Source organism: Odocoileus virginianus, chromosome 1, assembly GCF_023699985.2.
Source record: "Odocoileus virginianus isolate 20LAN1187 ecotype Illinois chromosome 1, Ovbor_1.2, whole genome shotgun sequence".
Lineage (NCBI taxonomy): Eukaryota > Metazoa > Chordata > Mammalia > Artiodactyla > Cervidae > Odocoileus > Odocoileus virginianus.
This window is the reverse complement of record NC_069674.1, coordinates 4559383-4579199: the sequence shown is the minus strand read 5'-3', so window position 1 is coordinate 4579199 and position 19817 is coordinate 4559383. Positions and strand designations below refer to the sequence as shown.

General features: G+C 48.3%; 1 protein-coding gene across 3 annotated transcripts in view; it reads left to right on the top strand.

Moving 5' to 3' along the window:
- Positions 1 to 19817, top strand: part of ACTR3B (actin related protein 3B) — a 73116-nt gene that overhangs the window by 43009 nt on the left and 10290 nt on the right. For 2 of the 3 annotated variants that reach the window (XM_070450893.1, XM_070450800.1), the window contains 5 exons: positions 2926 to 3021; positions 3933 to 4040; positions 7551 to 7694; positions 10078 to 10251; positions 11654 to 11746. In XM_070450893.1, the coding sequence (XP_070306994.1) occupies positions 2926 to 3021; positions 3933 to 4040; positions 7551 to 7694; positions 10078 to 10251; positions 11654 to 11746 (615 nt within the window). Of the gene's footprint in view, positions 1 to 1987; positions 2007 to 2925; positions 3022 to 3932; positions 4041 to 7550; positions 7695 to 10077; positions 10252 to 11653; positions 11747 to 19817 lie in introns of those variants that run through there. The other variant, XM_020909892.2, reaches the window with a different exon arrangement.

The following is a 19817-nucleotide window of genomic DNA, read 5'->3' as shown; positions in this document are numbered from 1 at the left end:
TCTTGCATATTTATTTGTAGGGTGACTAGGTTGTTACATTTCCACATTTTCTTACCTCCTCTTCCTTTCCTTTGTCACCTGCTTTGGACTGGTTGTTACTAAACACTGGGCTTCCCTGGTGGCGCAGAGGGTAAAGAACTGCCTGCCATACAGGAGACCGGGGTTCGATCCCTGGGTCAGGAAGATCCCCTGGAGAAGGGAACAGCACCCTGCTCCAGTATTCCTGCCGGGAGAATCCCACAGATGGAGGAGCCTGGCTATAGTCCATGAGGTGCAAGGAGTCAGACACGACTGAGTAGCAATTCCAGTAAACGTTCTGATATTTGCGTCTGTAACGTCATGTGCACTAATGCATGTGATACGCTGTCAGTAAGACAGTTACCTTTTGATTCCGTGATACAAGGGCATCAATGTCTTTTTATCCTTTCCTCCTTTCTATGTATACCTCTCAACTCAATAGTGGTTCTGCTGTGTTAATTTACAGTGTTTACATTCTGTTCTATAGCTATGAGAAAAATCTTTATTTCTACATCTTAAATGGATTAATTGCTCACTGTGAGTCATTGGCTGTACTTTCTGCATTTTTATTGTTTGGCTAAAGCTTATCTCCTAATAGTTAATTCAGGAAAGCTTCACAGGAATGAGATTCTCCCAGGTTCTTATATGTTTAAAAGTGAAAGTCCGCTCAGTTGTGTCCGACTCTTTGTGACCCCATGGACCATACAGTCCATGGAATTCTCCAGGCCAGAATACTGGAACCTTTCCCTTCTCCAGGGGATCTTCCCAACCCAGGGATCCCACAGGTTCTTAACCAGCTATCAGGGAAGATTTGTTTTTGCAACGCCATTGGCTGGCAGTGTGGCCACAGCCTCCTGCCCTGAGGGCCCTGTAAGCGGCCCAGTGGTGCACACGTGTCTGTGCCGAGGGCCGAGACTGGCTGTACTCTGTCTGCTTTAAGCGTGTTTTAGTGTGCTCGAACATTTGTTGTTGTTCAGTCACTAAGTCGTGTCTGACTCTTTGCAACCCCGTGGACTGCAGCTCGCCAGGCTTCCCTGTCCTTCACTGTCTCCTGGAGTTTGCTTTAACTCATGTCCATAGAGTCGGTGATGCCATCCAATCACCTCATCCTCTGTCACCCTCTTCTCCGCCTGCCCTCAATCTTTTCCAGCATCAGGATCTTTTCCAGTGAGTTGGCTCTTCTCATCAGGTGGCCAGAGTATCTGGAGCTATTTCTCCACTCTTCCCCAGTATCATATTGGATACCTTTTGACCTGGGGGCGGGGGGTCCATCTTCTGATGCCCTATCTTTTTGCCTTTTCATACTATTCATGAGGTTCTCCTGGCAGGAATACTGGAGTAGGTTGCCATTTTCTCTTCCAATGAACCACGTTTTGTCAGAACTCTCCACCGTGACCCATCCATCTTGGATCGCCCTGCAGGGCATGGCTCATCCCTTCATTGAGTTATGCAAGCCCCTTCGCCATGACAGATCTATGATCCATGAAGGGGCTGCTCAGACTCAGCATGATAGAATCCCACCGTGTTCTCTCAGAGTTCTGGAGGCTTTAGGTCCGAAGTCAAGGTGCCATCAGGGTTGGTGTCGGTCGAGACCTCTCTTCTTGCTGACCTCTCGTGTCCTCCACGGTCTTCCCTCTGTGCAGGCGTGAAAGGGAGCTCTCTGTTGTGACTTCCTTTTCTTGCAAGGACATTAATCCTGTGGAATTAGGGCTCCCCCATGACCTCACGTAGCCCTGTTCCCTCCCTAGAGGCTTCATTTCCAGATGCATTCACATGAGGGTTGGGGCTTCAATGTAGGAATTCTGGGAGACACAGCTCAGTCTATAACAAAGGGTAATGTGGAATTTTTTGCCTAAAGGACCAGAGAATTTTTATTTATTTATTTTTTCTTTCTTTGTTTTTTTTTTGCAGCTTAAATATATGATGTATATCCGTATTTATTGACATGGAAAAGTGTTCACAACATACTGCTGAATGACAAAAAGCAGGTTTATTTATTCTTTTTCTGTAATCCTGTTTACTTCCTCCTCTTTGGTAGTGGTTGTTATTTTAAAACAGATATTTGAATTTTCTGAAATGTCTTTACCATGATTTTCACCTGCTTAGTTTTTTTCTGGGTAAATGTTTTTTGGTCTTTCGTTCATTTTTCCTGTCGCTTCTCTGTCTTCCCTCCCTTTCTCTTGCGGTGTTTGTATACGGCCTTTGGCTGGTCTCTTTGAGTTCCTTCCTCATCGTGGAATGAGGGGAGTTCTTCTGGGCAGCTGTGCGTGTGAGTTTGGGCCGGGCGCGGGTGAAGCGGGTCTGGGCGAAGCTGCTTCTGCGTGGGTCTTTCTGCTCGCCGCCGATGGCAGAGCTGCCCCATCTGACCTTGTGGCCGGTGCTGTCAGGGCGTCTGGGGCTTGGGGAGGGGGGCTTCTCCGCTCTTCTCTGCTCAGACTGGGCTTGTTCCACACGGGGACGCCCTGCTTCGGCTCTTCTCTGGAGACCCGCGTGGCTGGCCTGCGATCTGGAGTCAGCGGTCCCCTGCTTCTTCGTGTCCTCTCTTGTCTTGGGGGGTGGGGGGGTGTTACTGCCCTTGGCAACTTGCCGCAGGTCTCCTCAGCTTCAGGGTGTGTGGGTGCTGCCTTATCGAAGGTAGATTCCTTTTCTGTGTCTGGTTCTTGTTTTGGGGTTGGCTAGTAAGAGCAGGAGTGTTAAGAGAGGTCTTTGCTCTGCTGTGTGTGTGCTCCTAAGCCAACCTGTAAGACCGTTTCTTAAAGCGCAGATTTCTTTAGTGTACTCCCTGGGTGTGCCCTACCTGTGAAATTAGGAAATGGTTATCATGCTTTTACGGTAACTTTTTTACGATTCTGTTGTAGTGACATGAAGTTTCAGTGAACGCTACATATAGTGAATGTTTTCTTACAGACAGAACCGCCACTGAATACACCAGAAAACCGAGAGTATCTCGCAGAAATTATGTTTGAATCGTTCAACGTCCCAGGACTCTACATTGCGGTTCAGGTAAGAGCAGAGAGGTTTTTATGATTCTCAGGTATCCGCGGCTGTCTCAGAGTGGAGGTGATCCTGACGGCCCCTGTTGTCAGAGTGCCGCGCATTCTTCCTTTTCTGCACCCTCCACACACACACGCACCTACATATACAAACCGACAGACTGAAACACACACATACAAACACACACACAGTGTTTGGGTTTGAACTCAAACGCTGTGCGAACATGTTCTGTGATCTGTGTTTTTATTGCTGGTATGGAGTTGTCCAGCTTTTGTCTTTTCACATGCATTAGCATCTCAGGTATTCTTTGTGATAAACTCGAGACAATGGTTCTTTTTTGGCTTCTTCCACTTCTGATCATAAAAAGGAAAAAATGCTCTAGAATCTGCTGAAAAACAAAACAAGGGCCTCTAGAGGGCCCCCCTTTGGGATTTGGGCTCCATGAGCTTGCAGAAGCTAATTGTTCATAATGTGGGGTTTTTGTTGGTTTTGGTTGTTGTTATTTATCTGCCACTCTTATATAAAGGAACTGACTGAGATTTTTGGGAATACATTTTTAAAAAGTGTCTTCCAAAATATTTTCTGCATACTCTGGTTCTTCACTTCTAAGAAAAAGGAGGAGGAGTTACATGGAAAATTAATCTTGGAGATAGCACATGCCATGGCCTCTGGTGGTTCTCACCAGCTTTTCTTTGCAAGACTCTGGTTTATTTTGCGGAAAGCTTGACTCCTCAGGTGACGCCTATAGAATTTGCATGTTAGTCCAAATTAGGGTTTGAATTCTGGGGGGAAGATGTAGGGTGGGGAAGGGAAGAAGTTACTCAGGCTTGTTGAGTAAGAGAAGGCTTGACTGACCTGAGAACCTCGGGTCCTTGGGAAGCGTCTCCCCGAGGCTCACGGCCTCCGTGTCTCCCGTGCAGGCAGTGCTGGCCCTGGCCGCCTCGTGGACATCGCGACAGGTGGGCGAACGCACGTTAACGGGGATCGTCATCGACAGTGGGGACGGGGTCACCCATGTCATCCCAGTGGTAAGCAGCATATTCAGGGCTTTGCTCTGCGGGCCTCACCCGATCTGAGGTGAGGGAAGAGACGAAGGGAAAACACCCTTCTGTACTTAAGACACCACTTTAGAAGACATGGCTGTACTCGGCAAAGGTAACAGTTTTAAACCCAGGACTATGAGAAAGAAGACAATGCCCAGTGTCTGGTGCTGGCGGTCTGAGATCCTCAGTGGGGGGTTCCTGCAGTCAGAGTGTCAGCAGTGGTTTGGGGTCTCCTGGGCTCCACATGATCCCGGGGTACATCACCAGGGGGTCTTCCTGGCTCATGTTCTGAGCTGTCTGCTTGGGTATCAGTAGCTCAGGATGACCTCTTTGCTCTGTGACAAGAGGTGGGTAGCTTGACCCAGCTCTTGCTTTAGAGGAATTGCTTCTTGCTTCTTATTTAAGAGCCAAGAAAGGGAGATTCCCTGGTGGTTCAGATGGTAAAGAACCTATCTGCAGTGCAGGAGACCGAGGTTTGATCCCTGGGTTGGAAAGATTCCCTGGAGAATGGAACGGCATCACACTCCAGTATTTTTGCTTGCAGAATCCCACGGGCAGAGGAAATACAGTCCATAGAGTTGCAGAGTTGGGCATGACTGATTTTCACTTTCAAGGGAGGATTGTTTGTTTTGGCCTGCAGAATACCCTGCAATGTTATTTTTTGGTTTTAGGTTTCAGAGTATTAGAGAAGTGATTTCTTAATTCAGGCTTCAAGAGACAGTATCTGTTTTTTCTTTCCATCCAGTGGATTAAGTTAACTGTTTGAAAGTGAAAGTCACTTAGTCGTGTCCAGCTCCGTGACCCCCATGGACTATACAGTCCATAGAATTCTCCAGGCCAGAATACTGGAGTGGGTATCTGTTCCCTTCTCCAAGGGGGATCTTGCCGACCCAGGGATTGAACCCAGGTCTCCCGCATTGCAGGCAGTTCCTTACCAGCTGAACCACCAGGGAAGCAAATTATTTCAAGTTTGCTTTTTTAAAGATGAGTCGAAGCTGCCTGCAGGGGGCGCACCGTGGACAGTCAGACCACCTCCTCTTCCTCCTCTTCCTCCTCCAGACTCAGATTCAACCCTGTTACTAGTTATCAATGGTTACTGCAAGTGTGTTTTCTGCATATATGGGTGTGTGTGTGTGTGTGTGTAACTCCTTTTAAAAATGCAAACTGGGTGGTGGTGGTTGTTTTTTTAAAGCAATTCATTTAATTGAAAAAATAGTCACCATTTTATTTCAGGCAGTCGAGGAGTGATATACTGACATGCTCAGGCGTTAATTCCTGGAAGGCCAGTGTTCACTGCAGGGGAAAGTTCCTGTGTCCACAGTCAGGAGGATAAAGCCACATTCCTCCCCCCTGCCCCCCTGCCCGCGTGCCGCCCGCCCTGGGGGGTGAGAGACGGGGCAGAGCCTTCTCTGTGCCGGCGGAGCGCCCTCCGCTGGGGCCTGAGCCCTCCCCGCTCTTGAGGGCCATGCCCAGCGTTGGAGGCCCTTGCGGTTACTGCTGAGGGCTGGCCTCTGTGCTGAGGTCGTGCCCACAGAGGCAGGGCAGACCTGGGTCTGGGCAGCGCCCTGCTGTTTGCCTCCCTCTTGCATCTGGGAGGAGGAGAAAAGAAAAATTCTACTTGGTGTTCAGGCCCACAGGGAAAGCTGCTGTTCAGCTTTTTATCTGTTTCTTAGTTCCATTATTTTCCTGATTATAAAAATGACATTTGTTGAACAAAATCAGGACAAAATAGAGAAGAAAATAAAAAGACCTGTAATACCCACCCAGAGGACTGCATTATGCTTTTGGTTATATATCTTTTCTAAGCTCTTAAATACATGTGTACATATTTTAAGCGGAATTAGAGTATTCTGTGTCTGAAATTGTATTCTGATTGTACAGTGTAATCCTAAATTTATATTTTGCATATTGGTTTATCCCTAGTATATGGTTAAATATTCTGTGAAAAAAATAGTCACTACATAATAGTCCATCCTCTGGGTATAGCATCACTCATTTATTTTCCTGTTGTTGGTTTGTGGGGTGTTTTAATATATTTAATGCTGTGATGAAGCTGATTGAACACTGGTTGAATTCATTTTAGAAGGTGTTATATATAAAGCATAGATGGTAAAGAATCTGCTGCAGTGTGGGAGACCTGGGTTTGATCCCTATGTCAGGAAGATCCCCTGGAGAAGGGAATAGCAACCCACTCCAGTATTCTTGCCTGGAGAATTCTGTGGACAGAGGAGCCTGGCTGGTTACAAAGACTGGGTGACTAATGCAAGGCACAGAATATAAAAATTGTGAGTGATTTGTGTCAGAGCTCATATTCTTATGAGTGTTTATGTTGATCTTTTATTATTTTAATAATTGGTTTATATTTTTTATCTTGATCTTAAAATATTTAATAAATGGCTTGGACTTTTTGGAAAGGTCACAGCTTCTCTGCTAGATGGAGTTACATCAGAAGAAACCCCAAGAGGAATTCTTGGGGTTGGTGTATTTAAGAGCTTAGAAAGATATATAACCAAAAGCATAATGCAGGGACTTGTTCCTGCAACTTAACTGGTGATGGGGTCTGTGCTTACAGTTGTTAGGACTGACACGCCGTAACTCGGAGCCACCTCTGTCCGCTCTGTCTCAGGGGCACGTGGCCCAGGAGACAGGACTTCATGGGAGACTGTGAGGGTCCCTTCTTCACTCGAGGAAGCTGGGGTCGGGCTCCTCGCTGACCGTCAGCTCCTGGAGTGAGCTGGAGGTGCCCAGCCTGGCTTGTGTGGCGGCTGTGCCCGCAAGGGCAGTGGGCGGGGGCGCCGGGCTGCAGCTCCTTGCTGGCACCGGCGGAGGACGGCCCAGCCCCTTCCAGCGTGGTCCCCATGGCAGAGCGCTCAGGGGGCTGACCAGGCATCCCCGAGCAGTGCCGCTCACTGCACGGCGGAGGGGACCGCTTACTGGGAGCTTGCTACCTGCACAGGACAGGGCTGGGTGCTGGACTCGCCCATGAAGGCTGTACCACCACCATCAGCCCCATCTGCCCCACAGAACGGATGAAGGCGCCGCAGCTGAAACGTGTTGCCAGCATCCACGGGCCCTCAGCCCACACCAGTGGAACCGGACTGAGTCCAGGTTGTCGGAACCTGCGTCCTGCCCGATAACCAGCTTGCTGACTTTCTCTCCAGGTCCATTTCTAGTTGCTGTAACAGTTATGAATAAAACCTTTTCCTTTTCGTTAGAGGAACAAAAGGAGGATTCATCCGTTGTTCTGACAGGCAGCCGTACTTTCTGGAAATGACTGTTTTACAGGGTTTTCTCTTCACATTCTTGACGAGAACGTCAGGTTCTGCTAAGGGAACTGCGCTTGCTTCCAGGCCCGAGCGAGCCCTCCGCAGCAGAGTGTGGCCGCCGGAAACGCCATGGTGTCCGGCGGGGCGGGGCTGGGGCAGGGCTGACTCGGCGCTGGGAGCCCATGCCTCCTGGACTCACTCACAGGCCTCCCCTCCTCTCCTTCCCCAGGCAGAAGGCTACGTGATTGGGAGCTGCATCAAGCACATCCCCATCGCAGGGCGGGATATCACCTATTTCATCCAGCAGCTGCTGCGGGAGCGGGAGGCGGGGATCCCCCCGGAGCAGTCGCTGGAGACCGCCAAAGCCATCAAGGTAGAGACAGCCGGGGGCAGGCCGGTCTGGGGGCAGAGAAATGGTGTTTGGAGGCTTCCCTTGCTGCCACCGCCTCCCTGCCCCTGGCTTCATTGTCCTTCCTGCTCCCTCCCCGAGAACGTGGGTCTCCATCCGTTTATGCTTGCAGGGGTGCCCGCTGTTAATGAGAGCAGCTTGGTGGCTGGGGTTGAGCACTGGCCCCAGTCCAGCAGCATTTCAAGGAGCCTAATTGTTAGAACTTCAGTTAGCTGGGAGTGTCTGCCTCCCCTCCCTCCAAGTTCATCTCTAGCTTCGGGAGCAGCAGCAGCAGCAGCAGTGATATCAGGGGTCTGGTGAAGTCAGCCAGTGTTCAGACGCATTTCTAGCACCTGTAGAGTGTGGTTCTGGGCCCTGTGAATTATAGTGCAGAGTAATGCTGTTCCAGGATGGGGTCATTGATCAGACCCCCCCACCCCGCCCCCTGTCGTTTCTAGACTGTAATGACCATGCTGGAAAGGTTAGAGGGTTTTAAGATCAAATCAGTAAGATGAGAAGAAAAACATCTTACCAGTCCTTTCTAAAAGTGCCCGCTTGACCTGGCCCATCAGTCTGGTCTTTGTGTTTCTCTGTATGTAGCAGCTGACAGACCCTTTTTAAAGGAGCTTTCTTTTCAGGTTGAAAATCAGGACAGATTACTGAAGATCAGGACACATTACTGTTTTTCACTTTAGCCAAAATGCAAGAGAGTCTTCATAACACAAGGGTGATTATTATATAGATGAAGAGCAAGGCTTTCGTTGTTTAAGGAGAAGCATTTAAGTGTGGGCGTGACAGGGGGCCTTGGGCATCCCCCCTTCTCATAGAGCACACAGCGTCTGAACCTCAGGGGCTTTAGCTTCCCCCGCCTGCCCCCCACTAAGCACCCAGTGAGGGGCTTGAAGGAAAGGGAGCATGGGGCATGCCCTCGATTCCCCACCCTTGGTGAGCACAGGTGTTCTGGGGCTGGGGCTCCTGCGAGGAGGGGCCCCCGCTGCCCTGGGTGTCCAGGATGGGAGCTTCCAGGGAGGGGGCGCCTCAGAGCCAAGCTTGCAGCCCCGGCCCAACCCCAGATCTGCCCTCTCCCCCTGGGAAGGTCACGGGAGCGTCCTTTTAGACTGAAACCTCCCCCATTTGCCCTCCCTTCCTTGCCTTTCTTTTCGTCTCCTCCCCGCCCTGCCCCTTCTGACCGGCCCTCGGGGTGGACGTGGGGGAGCGGAGCCCTGAGCGGTGACCGAGGGGCTGCTTTCCAGGTCCCCGTGGTAGCCTTTCCTTTGTCGCGGGCTCTCTGGGGCCCAGTGGTGACTCTGAACCTGGATCTGGTGCGTTCAGGCCGCTCAGCGTGTGGCTCAGCTCTGAGGTGGGGGGTGAGAGAGACCCCTGTCCCTTCAGCCAGCTGCCCGGCCTGCGGTTAGTCCTCCCCTCACTCCCCTGAGACCAGGGCGGGGGCGTCCTGGAAAGGTGGTGGAGCCCCTGCACCCCACAGAGGTGGTTTCTGCCGGCCTGAGGCTGGTGGGCCTGGCACTCATGGTCCTGGCAGCCCACGTTGCCCACAGGAAGCTTATTTCAGGATCTGGTACCCAAGAGCCACCTGCTGCACTGCTGAGGTCAGCTCTCAGGACAGGTGATGGACTGGAGATCCCCAGGGGGGCATCAGCAGATGCCACGTCTCAGGCTGGTGCTGGTGCTGGGGTGAAAACCAGGAACAGGTTCTCAGGCCGCAGTGCATGGCCGCTCCGTCCTGTCTGTCGGCCTCTTCTGTCCGTGGTGCCTGGCACCTTATACTGTGCCCTGTCATCTGCTTATTCGTCACGGCCGTTGCTTATGCTCCTGACTCTCCGCTGGAGTGTGTACTCAGCGGGCAGGGGTGTGTTTTTGTTGTGAGTCCTGTGTGTCTGTTTCGTGGAGCTGGTGGCCGTGCCATGTCAGACTGCACAGCAGGTTCACGACCCGTGGTCACCCGTGTCCGGCATGGGGTAGAGTTGGCTGCGTTCTGCGTGGGGCTGCAGCGCAGGTTTGCTGGTCCCGGTGGACAGCCACGAGTGCCCGGGCAGGCGCCACGTGGGGCCACGAGGAATAAGGAGACCGCAGGTGGAGACAGGATACTTAGTGCATGCCGTCAGACAGTACTTCAGCTGATGAGGAGCAGAATATGACAGGGGAAGGCTGAGGTTAATAGCCGAGCTGCAAAGCAAGCAGGTTCACTCACAGTCCAGAGTGAAGTCATGAGAAGTCTGTGAGGCTTGACCATGTCCGCTCTGGAGTTGTGATGAGCGGGCAGAACTGGTCTTGGGGTGTCCAGGGCTGGAGGTTACTGGGTCTCGGTCAGAGGCAGACCCTGGTGACTTCTGTGTGTGTGTATCTGCAGGAGAAATACTGCTACATCTGCCCTGACATAGTCAAGGAGTTCGCCAAGTACGACGTGGATCCTCGGAAGTGGATCAAACAGTACACGGGGATCAATGCCATCAACCAGAAGAAGTTCGTCATAGATGTCGGCTACGAAAGATTCCTGGGCCCTGAGATTTTCTTTCACCCGGAGGTAAAGCTGCGGGCTTTTTGAGAGTGACGTCCGTCGCGTGTGGTGGAGCGATGCTGCCCCCTGGTGTACGTGGGCAGCAGTCCTCGGGCCGCCTTCCCGTGAGGACCGCTGGGCGCCCGCCGTACGCCCTGCAGCTAGCCATCACCCTGTGTGATCACCTGCTTGACTGTTGCCCTCTTTAGACCTGGCTTTCTGTTAAAAAAAGAGCTAATGAGTGATTAGGAAGATGCTTTGAGAGCAGTAGAGGGTAATGGAAATGGAGTGGCTCTCATAGTAACTGGAAAACTAGTTAATCCTGGCAGACCATCAGTGTGGGTGCAGGAGGGCACGTGACCTTCCCATTCTTTGTGACGGCCCGTCCCAACTCCAGTTCTGAACCCTGGATGGTGGGTCCTGCTGTGTTTCCTGCTGCAAGTTAGTCAGAGCTCCTGTTTGAGCAGCAGCCTTTCCGTCAGTTAGACGGGCTTTAGGAGGTCCAGGCCTCACCGTGTTAACTATGGTCACAGAGAGTTATTACTCTTACAGATAAAGTAATGAAGGGGCAACATTTTAAGGTTTAAATAAAATGGGTTGTGTTTGTATTTTGGTTTATTTTTCTAATTCAGCTTGCATTTGCTAGGTAGGTTACACGCTGCTGCCTGTTTCCAGGTATGTGTGAGCTTTTGTGCAGGGAGATGGCTCACAGTGTTGCCTCGCCACAATCTAACACTCACTCGTGCCCTCTGATATTAAAAACAGATGTAAAACCATCCATGACCAGTGAACAGCACCCGGATGTTACCTTCCTGAGTCCGTTAAAGGTGTCCTTGATTTTTAAAGCATAGTTCAAATTTTAAAAATCAAATTCTTTTACACTTTACCTTATTTGACTTACAGCACTGAACTGAAGACTGTTTAGTCAGTGACGTGACCGTCACTGTGTTGTTTCATTTAAAAGCCGCCCCCCGAACCGTCCCCGCTTGCACCCCCACCAGGTTTCTGGCTCAGGTTTACAGTGTGATTGTTCATTGTCTGTTTTCTCTTGCATCCTGGCTAATTTTTACATGACATTAATACTCATAAGTGATATACTTGTTCTATACCCACAGTGTTTCCATAACATCACACACACGTGATTTACAGCCTCAGACAGCAGCATTCCTGGTGTGTCCTGACGCAGGGTTGGGCGCTCTTGGCTCCTGTGTGATGTTTTCCCCTCACTGAGCCCACACATGTTGCCGGGACGTGTCACCATCACCCCATGCACACTCACTTGGGTTCGCTTGACATACTAACATTTGACGTGGTCATTCCAGCCTGACTGCTTTAAAAATTACAGTACATTCTGTATTTATTAAAGTCACTTAAAAAAAATTATTGAGAGAAGTATGTAATGTTTCTTTTATATTTGTACAAAATTCAGTTTGCCAACCCGGATTTCATGGAGTCCATCTCGGAGGTGGTTGATGAAGTCATACAGAACTGCCCCATCGACGTTCGCCGTCCGCTGTATAAGGTATAAGCTGCCTGGGTGAGGTGCCTGGGTTTCATCCCACAGTCTAAGGCCCAGCATTCTTAGAAGAATAGGTTCTTAACATCAGTGTGCAGTCGTTCCTGTCTCACCCCGGTCTTGTAGGATTTGTTAAAGGCCAGCATACTGGTGAAATGTTCTTCTTGGAGTGGCTGTGATGTAAATGTTTGGAAATAGGGCTCAGTTAACCAGAAGTCTTTTAAGTCTTCTTGTATCTTTATTCTTATCTGGCCAGCTGTATTTTAAATTGGACAATTTTAACCCTGCATAGTGACCGAAAGATAAAGGCAGCCCTTCCCCACCTGCTCTCCATGAATTCGCTGGTCTTGCTTCACGCATGTTTAGGTTTGCACCACATGCGCTGTTGCCGGAAGGAAGTCAGATCCTGAATGAAGCATCAGGTGGAAGATACCCATGTAATAATGTTTTCCAAAATTCTGTGTGACTAGGGAGTTTTGAAACCTGAGATGAGAAAAGGCTAGTCTGTGTATTTACAGCATAAAAGATGCTGCTGACAGCTGGATGTTGAGAGCAGGAAGTGGCGGTCAGTGGCCCGCCTTCACCCGTGGCTGTTCTCTGCCTTGCGCTCTCAGCCCGCAGCCTCTGCCGAGTCTGACCTTCTCAGCTCGGGGAGCTGAGCTTAGAGGGGACCATCAGGCCCAGCAGTGAGGGCATACACAGTAGAGTCCTGTGCAGTCTTCAAAAAGAATGAGGTGAATCAATGTAAATTCAAATGAAGAGATGTTATAGTACATGTTAAGTGAAAAGGCAAATTTTAAAACTTATATATACTATTATTTGATTTAATTTAAAATGTAGTTTGTGTATGTTATATACATACATACATATATATTTGAAAAGGTTTGAATGATATATGCCAAACTCAAAGAAAATAAAATATCTTTGGGGTTTGGAGATGGATAAATTTTACTTTCTACTTTTTGTGTTTTAAAATTATTTGAAATTTTATAGTTAACAAATATTGTTTTTATTATAGGAACATTTTCCTATGTAGACAACTTTTTATGGGTGAAAACAAATTATAATTTGGTTTTTATAGTTCAGTTCATTCAGTTCAGTCGCTCAGTCATGTCCGACTATTTGCGACCCCATGGACTGCAGCACGCCAGGCTTCCCTGTCCATCACCCACTCCCAGAGCTTACTCAAACTCATTTCCGTTGAGTCCAACCATCTCATTCTCTGTTGTCATAAGTGATACACCACAGTTCAAAAGCATCAATACTTCAGTGCTCAGCTTTCTCTATGTCCAACCCTCACATCCATGCATGACTACTGGAAAAACGATAGCTTTGACTAAACTTTGTTGTTAAAGTAATGTCTCTGCTTTTTAATATGCCATCTAGGTTGGTCATAGCTTTTCTTCAAAAGAGCAAGCGTCTTTCAGTTTCATCACTGCAGTCACCATCTGCAATGATCTTGGAGCCCAAGAAAATAAAGTCTCTGTTTTCACTGTTTCACCATCTATTTGCCATGAATTGATGGGACCAGATGCCATGGTCTTCTTTTTTAGAATGTTGAGTTTTAAGCCAGCTTTTTCACTCGCCTCTTTCACTGTCATCAAGTGGCTCTTTAGTTCCTCTTCGCTTTCTGCCATAAGGGTGGTGTCATCTGCATATCTGAGGCTATTGATATTTCTCCCAGCAATCCTGATTCCAGCTTGTGCTTCATCCAGCCCAGCATTTTGCATGATGTACTCTGCACGGAAGTTAAATAAGCAAGGTAACAATATACAGCCTTGACGTACTCCTTTCCAAACTTGGAACCAGTCCACTGTTCCATGTCTAGTTTTAACTGTTGCTTCTTGACCTGCATACAGATTTCTCAGGAGGCAGAACAATTATACTAAAAAAATTCTCGCACTGTTAAGAAAGTTCTAGGACCCACAACAGATTTCCCAACCTGGGGATTCGGCAAAGGGACTGAGAACCCTCAGGGAATTTGACTTTGGAGACCTGTGGGATTTGATTTTTATTGTTACATGTGCTTAATTAAACATCTCTCCTCCAATAAAATGTGCAAGAAAGGGAAACTAGGGACAGAGGAGAGTATTAAAGTTTAGTAAAATTCATGCTTTGTTCTCTTTACTTCTTAAATCTCACCTGACATTAGCTGTGTCTTGTCCGTGAAAACATGGAACAGTTGTGCTCTCTTTAGTCTCCATTTCATTGTAATGGAAACGAAGGTTCATGATGGGGTGAGATTTTTCTCATTAGACAGCTGAGTTCACTTTCAGTAGTATTATAGGAAGTAGAGATGGCCTGGTAGCCTGAGCTCCTTACTTAATAGAGGACGACCCTCAGCCCCAGAACTAGATGGACCTAGGGGAAATGGAGCAATTGGTCTTGGACTTGTAGTTATTATAAAATACTGGCTATATTCCCTGAGTTGTACAGTATATCTTTGTAGTTTATTTATTTCATGCAGAATAGTTTATATCTCTCAATCCCCTACTCGTATCTGGCCTCTTCCCCCTGATCCTACTGGTAACCACTGATTGTTCTCCATGAAAAGTGAAGGTTGCTTAGTTGTGTCTGACTCTTTGGGACTCCGTGCACTATTCATTCCATGGACTTTTCCAGGCCAGAATACTGGAGTGGGTAGCTGTTCTCTTCTCCAGGGGTGTCAGGGAGTGTTTGACGGGAGGATTCCTACGTGCTGTCTCTCATGAGTCCTTTATTCCTCTTCAAGCGGAGCAGCATGCTGCTCCCGGGGACTGAGGCCATTGTGTGAGGCAGGCTTGGGTCTCCTTTGGTAAACATTCTCTTTACAACAAAACTGCTTAGTCCCCTCCCCTTTCTGGAGATATGGATTGTCTCCTGACCTTGTGACTAACATTACTCCTTGTTCCCTTGGTAACGGTTGCTGTACGTTTGGTTTTCTGAACTCTATCATTGCCGAAAGAAATTTCTTGTACCACAGCCTATATATACTGGTAAAAAATCATTAAAGCACCTGTGCTCCATCAGATCTTAGGTCCCTGTGTCTTTTTTGTTTCTCTTTCTCTCCTCTCTCTCTCTCTCTGGCTGATTCTCTGGAGCGTGGAGACCTGTCGTGTTCACTTTCCTGCCCGGGCTTCTAAGACCCTCTCGAGAAGGCACTTTGTGCCTTCACCCCTTCGAGGGGGCGCCTGGTGCCCTCGTGAGCGATGCAAGTCCTGTGTCAAGGGCTTTATTGGTCCTCTGCGTAAACCAGGGAATATCAGCCTCTTTCTCTCTCTTACTTTCTTATCGTCGACTCCGTACCACCAGGTTCCGGTCCATTAAAGGACCTCAGCACAGGGGATCTTCCCAACCCAGAGATTGAACCCAGGTCTCCCGCATTGCAAGAGGATTCTTTACCAGCTGAGCCACCAGGGAAGCAGATTGTTCTTTATAGCTGTGTCTTATTTCTTTTTTGTATGTTCATTCGTTTCTTTTTTATATTCCATATATGTGATATCATACAGTGTTTTTTTTCTGCCTTATCCCTCTAGCCTAATGCCCTCCAGGTCCATCCATGTTGCTGCAAATGGCATTATTCATTTTATGTCTGAGTAACATTTCATTGTATATATGTACCACATCTTCTTTATCCATTCATCTGTTGATGGGCACTTAAGATTGCTTCCACATCTTGGCAGTTATAAATAATGTTGTGAACATAGGGGTGCTTGTATATTTTGAGTTACTGTCATTTTCAGGCTTCTCTATCCCTGAGACCATGGCCCCCACTGGCCGCTGCTCTGCCCGTTGTCTCTGGAGGCCGTCACCCTGGGTTATAGGCCCTTGGGCGGGCGGCCTTGTTCTTCAGATTCACTTTGTACTTGTGGTCCCACTTCTATGGTGAGCTCCTCCTCGTGAGCGTGGTCGTGAGCTTGCTATGGACCGAACCTTCCACCATGATGTCTGTGTTCATGAAATGCATGGATGTACGGTCGGTGGGATTTTACAAGTAACTCTAAAGCCCTCTTCTGGTTAGAGACATGGTACATACAAGTGCTTCTGCAGAACACATGGGCATCTTGCTCCAGAGAGCTGAGTGGGCATGTCTTTGGGATCATGTCTTTCTCTCCAGTCTTACTGTCATTCTCTTCGCTGTTGCTGACGCTTCTTCCTGCCTGCTGGGCCCTCTCTTGTCAGTGTCCCAGGCACCTGCCTTGGGGCTTCCAAAGTGCTCAGTAAACCATCCAGGAAGTGGGAAGCAGGTTTTCACCCACACAAGCTCGCGATTGCTGTCTGCTGAGCCCTGTTGAGTTACCCACTCACGCACGAGGCCCTTCAGTAGGCTGGGTTCCTGACTTCTACCTTCATGCACAGTCCCTCCAGTCCCCAAGGCTCAGACGGGCAGCTCTGGTGGTAGAGAGGGCTATAGGGGAACCTGCAGGGAAGGCTCTGAGGCAGCTCCCTGGGGCCCTGAGGCCTGCCCTTGGCTTCAGAGGAAGGTGTCTCACCTTTGCCTCACCTGCTTCCAAGGCACTGCCTGGATTAGTAGGGCCAGGATTTCTTGTGTTTCCCAGGCCCAGTTGTGGAAACTGTAGGGGAAGTGTTGTATGGTGAAGTGAGCAGAAGGCTTATTGTAGGCCCTACTGAAAACACCTGAGACCTCCTCGGGCCTTGAGTTGACACCTTCCTCAAGCTAGTAGTCAAGAAAAAGAAGTTGGTAGAGAATACAATGTAGCTTTGAAAACTGAGAATCTGCAAAAGCCAAACAATTGTTTTAGACAAAAGGAGTAGTAATCTAATTTTTATTTCATTCTGGCCTGTAGATAAGAAGGTTATTCATGGGACTTTCCTGGTGATCTAGTGGATAAGAATCTGCCTGCCAATTCAAGGGACATAGGTTCCATCCCTGGTCCAAGATTCCACATGCCACAGAGCAACTAGGCCCATGCCCCACAACTACTGAGCCTGTGAGCTGCAACTACTGAGCCCTTGCTCCACAACAAGGGAAGCCATCGTGGTGAGACACCCACACACTGCAATGAAGACTAGCCCCTGCTGGCTGCAGCTAGAGAAAGCCTGTGCAAAGAAGAAAAATTTAAAGATTAATTTTTAAAAAGAAGGGTATTCACATGCCTCCCCTTCTGTTCAGTCTAAGTGTGATGGAAGTTGGGTCTGGAGAGGAGTAGCGTGTGAGAGCTGACTCTCGGCCCGTGACTTTCCCATGAGGCCAAGTCATTCCAGGCAGCAGATGCTGCTGGAAACAAGATGTTTTTGGCCCTGGCTGTCTGTGGGCATCACCCCAGGAGCAGTAAAGTACACAGATGTCTGGGTCTCACCCTGAGATTCTGATATAATTTTCTGGGCTTTTGGATTTTAAGCCTCCCAGATGATTTTGATGTGCAGCTGAACTGAGAACCACTATTAGCAGCTAGTCACTCTGAGGTTATCCAAACCTGTAGGGAGCGGTTGGCATTGAAATCTCTTCAGGGAGCAGAGCAGAACCCAAACACTGCCATCCCAGCAGAACATGCAGCTATTTTGCACCTACAGTTTCGAGAGGAAGCCGGCTGAGGTACACAGGATGGTGGGCAGGGGGCGCTGCGAATCTGTCAAGCTGGATGAAGAATAAGGATAGAGCCCCTAGCACAAAATACACTTGATGTTACAGGAGTGGAACTTTTGTTATCTTTAATCCCATATAAGGTAATCAGTGGACTTTGTAGATAGACTTTGTAGATAGACTTTGTCTTTCTACTTAAAAAGGTGACTGACAGGCTCTGGGTAGTGTATATGATGATGTTGGCCAGGATGTTTTTTTAATGGCATAAAGACAGGGCCTTTCCTTCTATAGAGGTAATTACTACTGAGACTTCACATCATGGAATAGAAATTTATGCAGCAAAGTAAGGACCTGTTGAAAAGTCCAGTCCACTAGAGGGGTATCAACAAGCAGATAAGTAAAAGGTGTGCTGTGCAGATTAGCGTCTGTGGCCTTTCAGCAAGTTGGCGGACAGCACCGTGAAAATACAGTCTTAGGAAAACCTAGACTCTGCAGATGAGCAGAGATAACTATTTCCAGATTAGAAAATTTGAGAAGTAACAAAATCTTTAATAAAACAGTAATCACTGCTTATCAATTATCACTTTGTCTTTTTCCTTTTCTTGAAATATAGGTAGGTAGGTAAATATATCATGCTGTATTTATATTTCATATCTTGTATATTAACCTAGCATTGTATTGAACATTTTTCTTAGGGAATTAACGTTTTTCAGAAGCATCCTTTAAAAAAAAAAAAAAGGTATCTTATGCTCCCCTCTACATCTGCTTCAGAATCCAGCTCCTTTTCCTGCGTTTTAAGTTTTTGATATTTTTCTAGCTCAGGTCAAGCTTTCCTTCTCTCCCAGGACACACTTGGTGTGTTGACTAGTGATGCTTCTTGATGGACAGGTTCCGGTCTGATTTGCAGACCAGATGAGGCGGACGCCTTCTGACATGCTGAGATGCTCGCGTGGGTCAGCGGGCTCTGAGCTCATCAGGATCTCCAGCCAGGATCCCACGGGAGCTGGTGGGAGGGGGTAACTGGGTATTGGAGGAACGTCTTTCCTGAGGCGGGCTAACAGCTAGAAACTCGCACCTTGGAAACTTACCCACCACTCTCATTACGTGTGATAAAGGATCACCTGGTCTTTTAAATTTTCTTTAGAATGAATCACATTAATGTCGGCTTTTCTTGAAAGTTTCTCGAGGAGTGTCAGTTTTTGTAATCGAGGAGTGTCAGTTTTTGTATCGTAACGTAAGTGTGTGGAGGCCCCAGAGTCAGACTGCTGGGTTTCTTCGCGCTCTCGTAGCCGCCGCCTGCCCTGGAGCATGGTGTGTTTGATCAGCCTAACGGTCCCTCTGAACTCTCGCGAGGATTCGCTTAGAGAACGCATGCGCAGGGTAGCGCTCGGGGCTGGGTGCAGGCAGTGCTGTGTGAATGTTAACTACCGCCATTTTATCATGGGCTCTAAACCCCATGGCCATGAGTTCGGGCTGTGCAGTCAGGCCTGCCGTTTACTCGCTGTGTGGCTCTGGGCTGTGATTTAACTGCCGGCCCTGCTCTTTTATCTGTGAAATGGTGTGGCAACGCCTGCTTCATAATGCCGTGAGAGGCTTGCTTACATGGGACAGCGACCATCATCCGGCACCTACTAAATAAGCATGTGGTCACCGTTAGGACTGTTCATAGTGAGACCAGGAATTTGAAATGACACCATAATGTTCTGGTTTAATTCAGAGCAAATGCTGTGGTGTTTTAAAAAATTTTATCCCAATAAAGTGTTGAAATATGCATTTTTGTTATTTGACTCAGTTAAGGGAAGTCAGGAATTCTTTAATTTAGTAAATCAGTAATCAGTCTTGCTAAGACTTCCAGCAGGTTAGTGTGTTATGCCCGATGTCCAAATCCCTGAGCGGGAAGAGAGAAGGCTTCCAAGACAATGCAACTCGCAGAAAAGGGAAGTTTATTGCTGACTCGAGTCAGGGCTCCCGCCGCGCGTCCAACGCAGTGGTACGGGGTCAGAGAGCGCTGAGCCCAAGCTGTTACCCAGTTTATAAGGTGTGCATGAGCAGTTGGTAGCTGGCTTAAGCGGATTGGTTACATGTTTGCAAAGTAATCTTATTGACCCAAACCTTCGCTGGCTTATTTCAAACTTGGGTGTTCGCGGGCTTTTCAGCTTTCCCCTGATAGGTTCCCTTTTTCTTACTAGGTGCATGTTGATTGGCTGGCTCCAGGTGGCCTGATAATCATGTTACCCTGGAAAACCAGGCCTCCTACTCCTAATCTAGGCTGCATGTCATGGCGCAGCCTCACATTCCCCCCTGTCTTGTTTCTGTGGAGGAATCTTTCTCTTCATCCTGGGCTACCATCTGATATTGTTGCCTCAATACCATAATCTGAATGGTATTTAGACGTTCTTTAATAAAAGACATTAACTGGTTTGAAATGCAAGGGCCAATCGTTGGTGTCAATAACAGTACTATAAGTGGACCCAGGAGGGTGAAAACTAAGGTGGTCAGCCAGGGGGAGCGTTGAAACCAAGACTCAAACCGTGATTGTTCATTTTCTCTTTC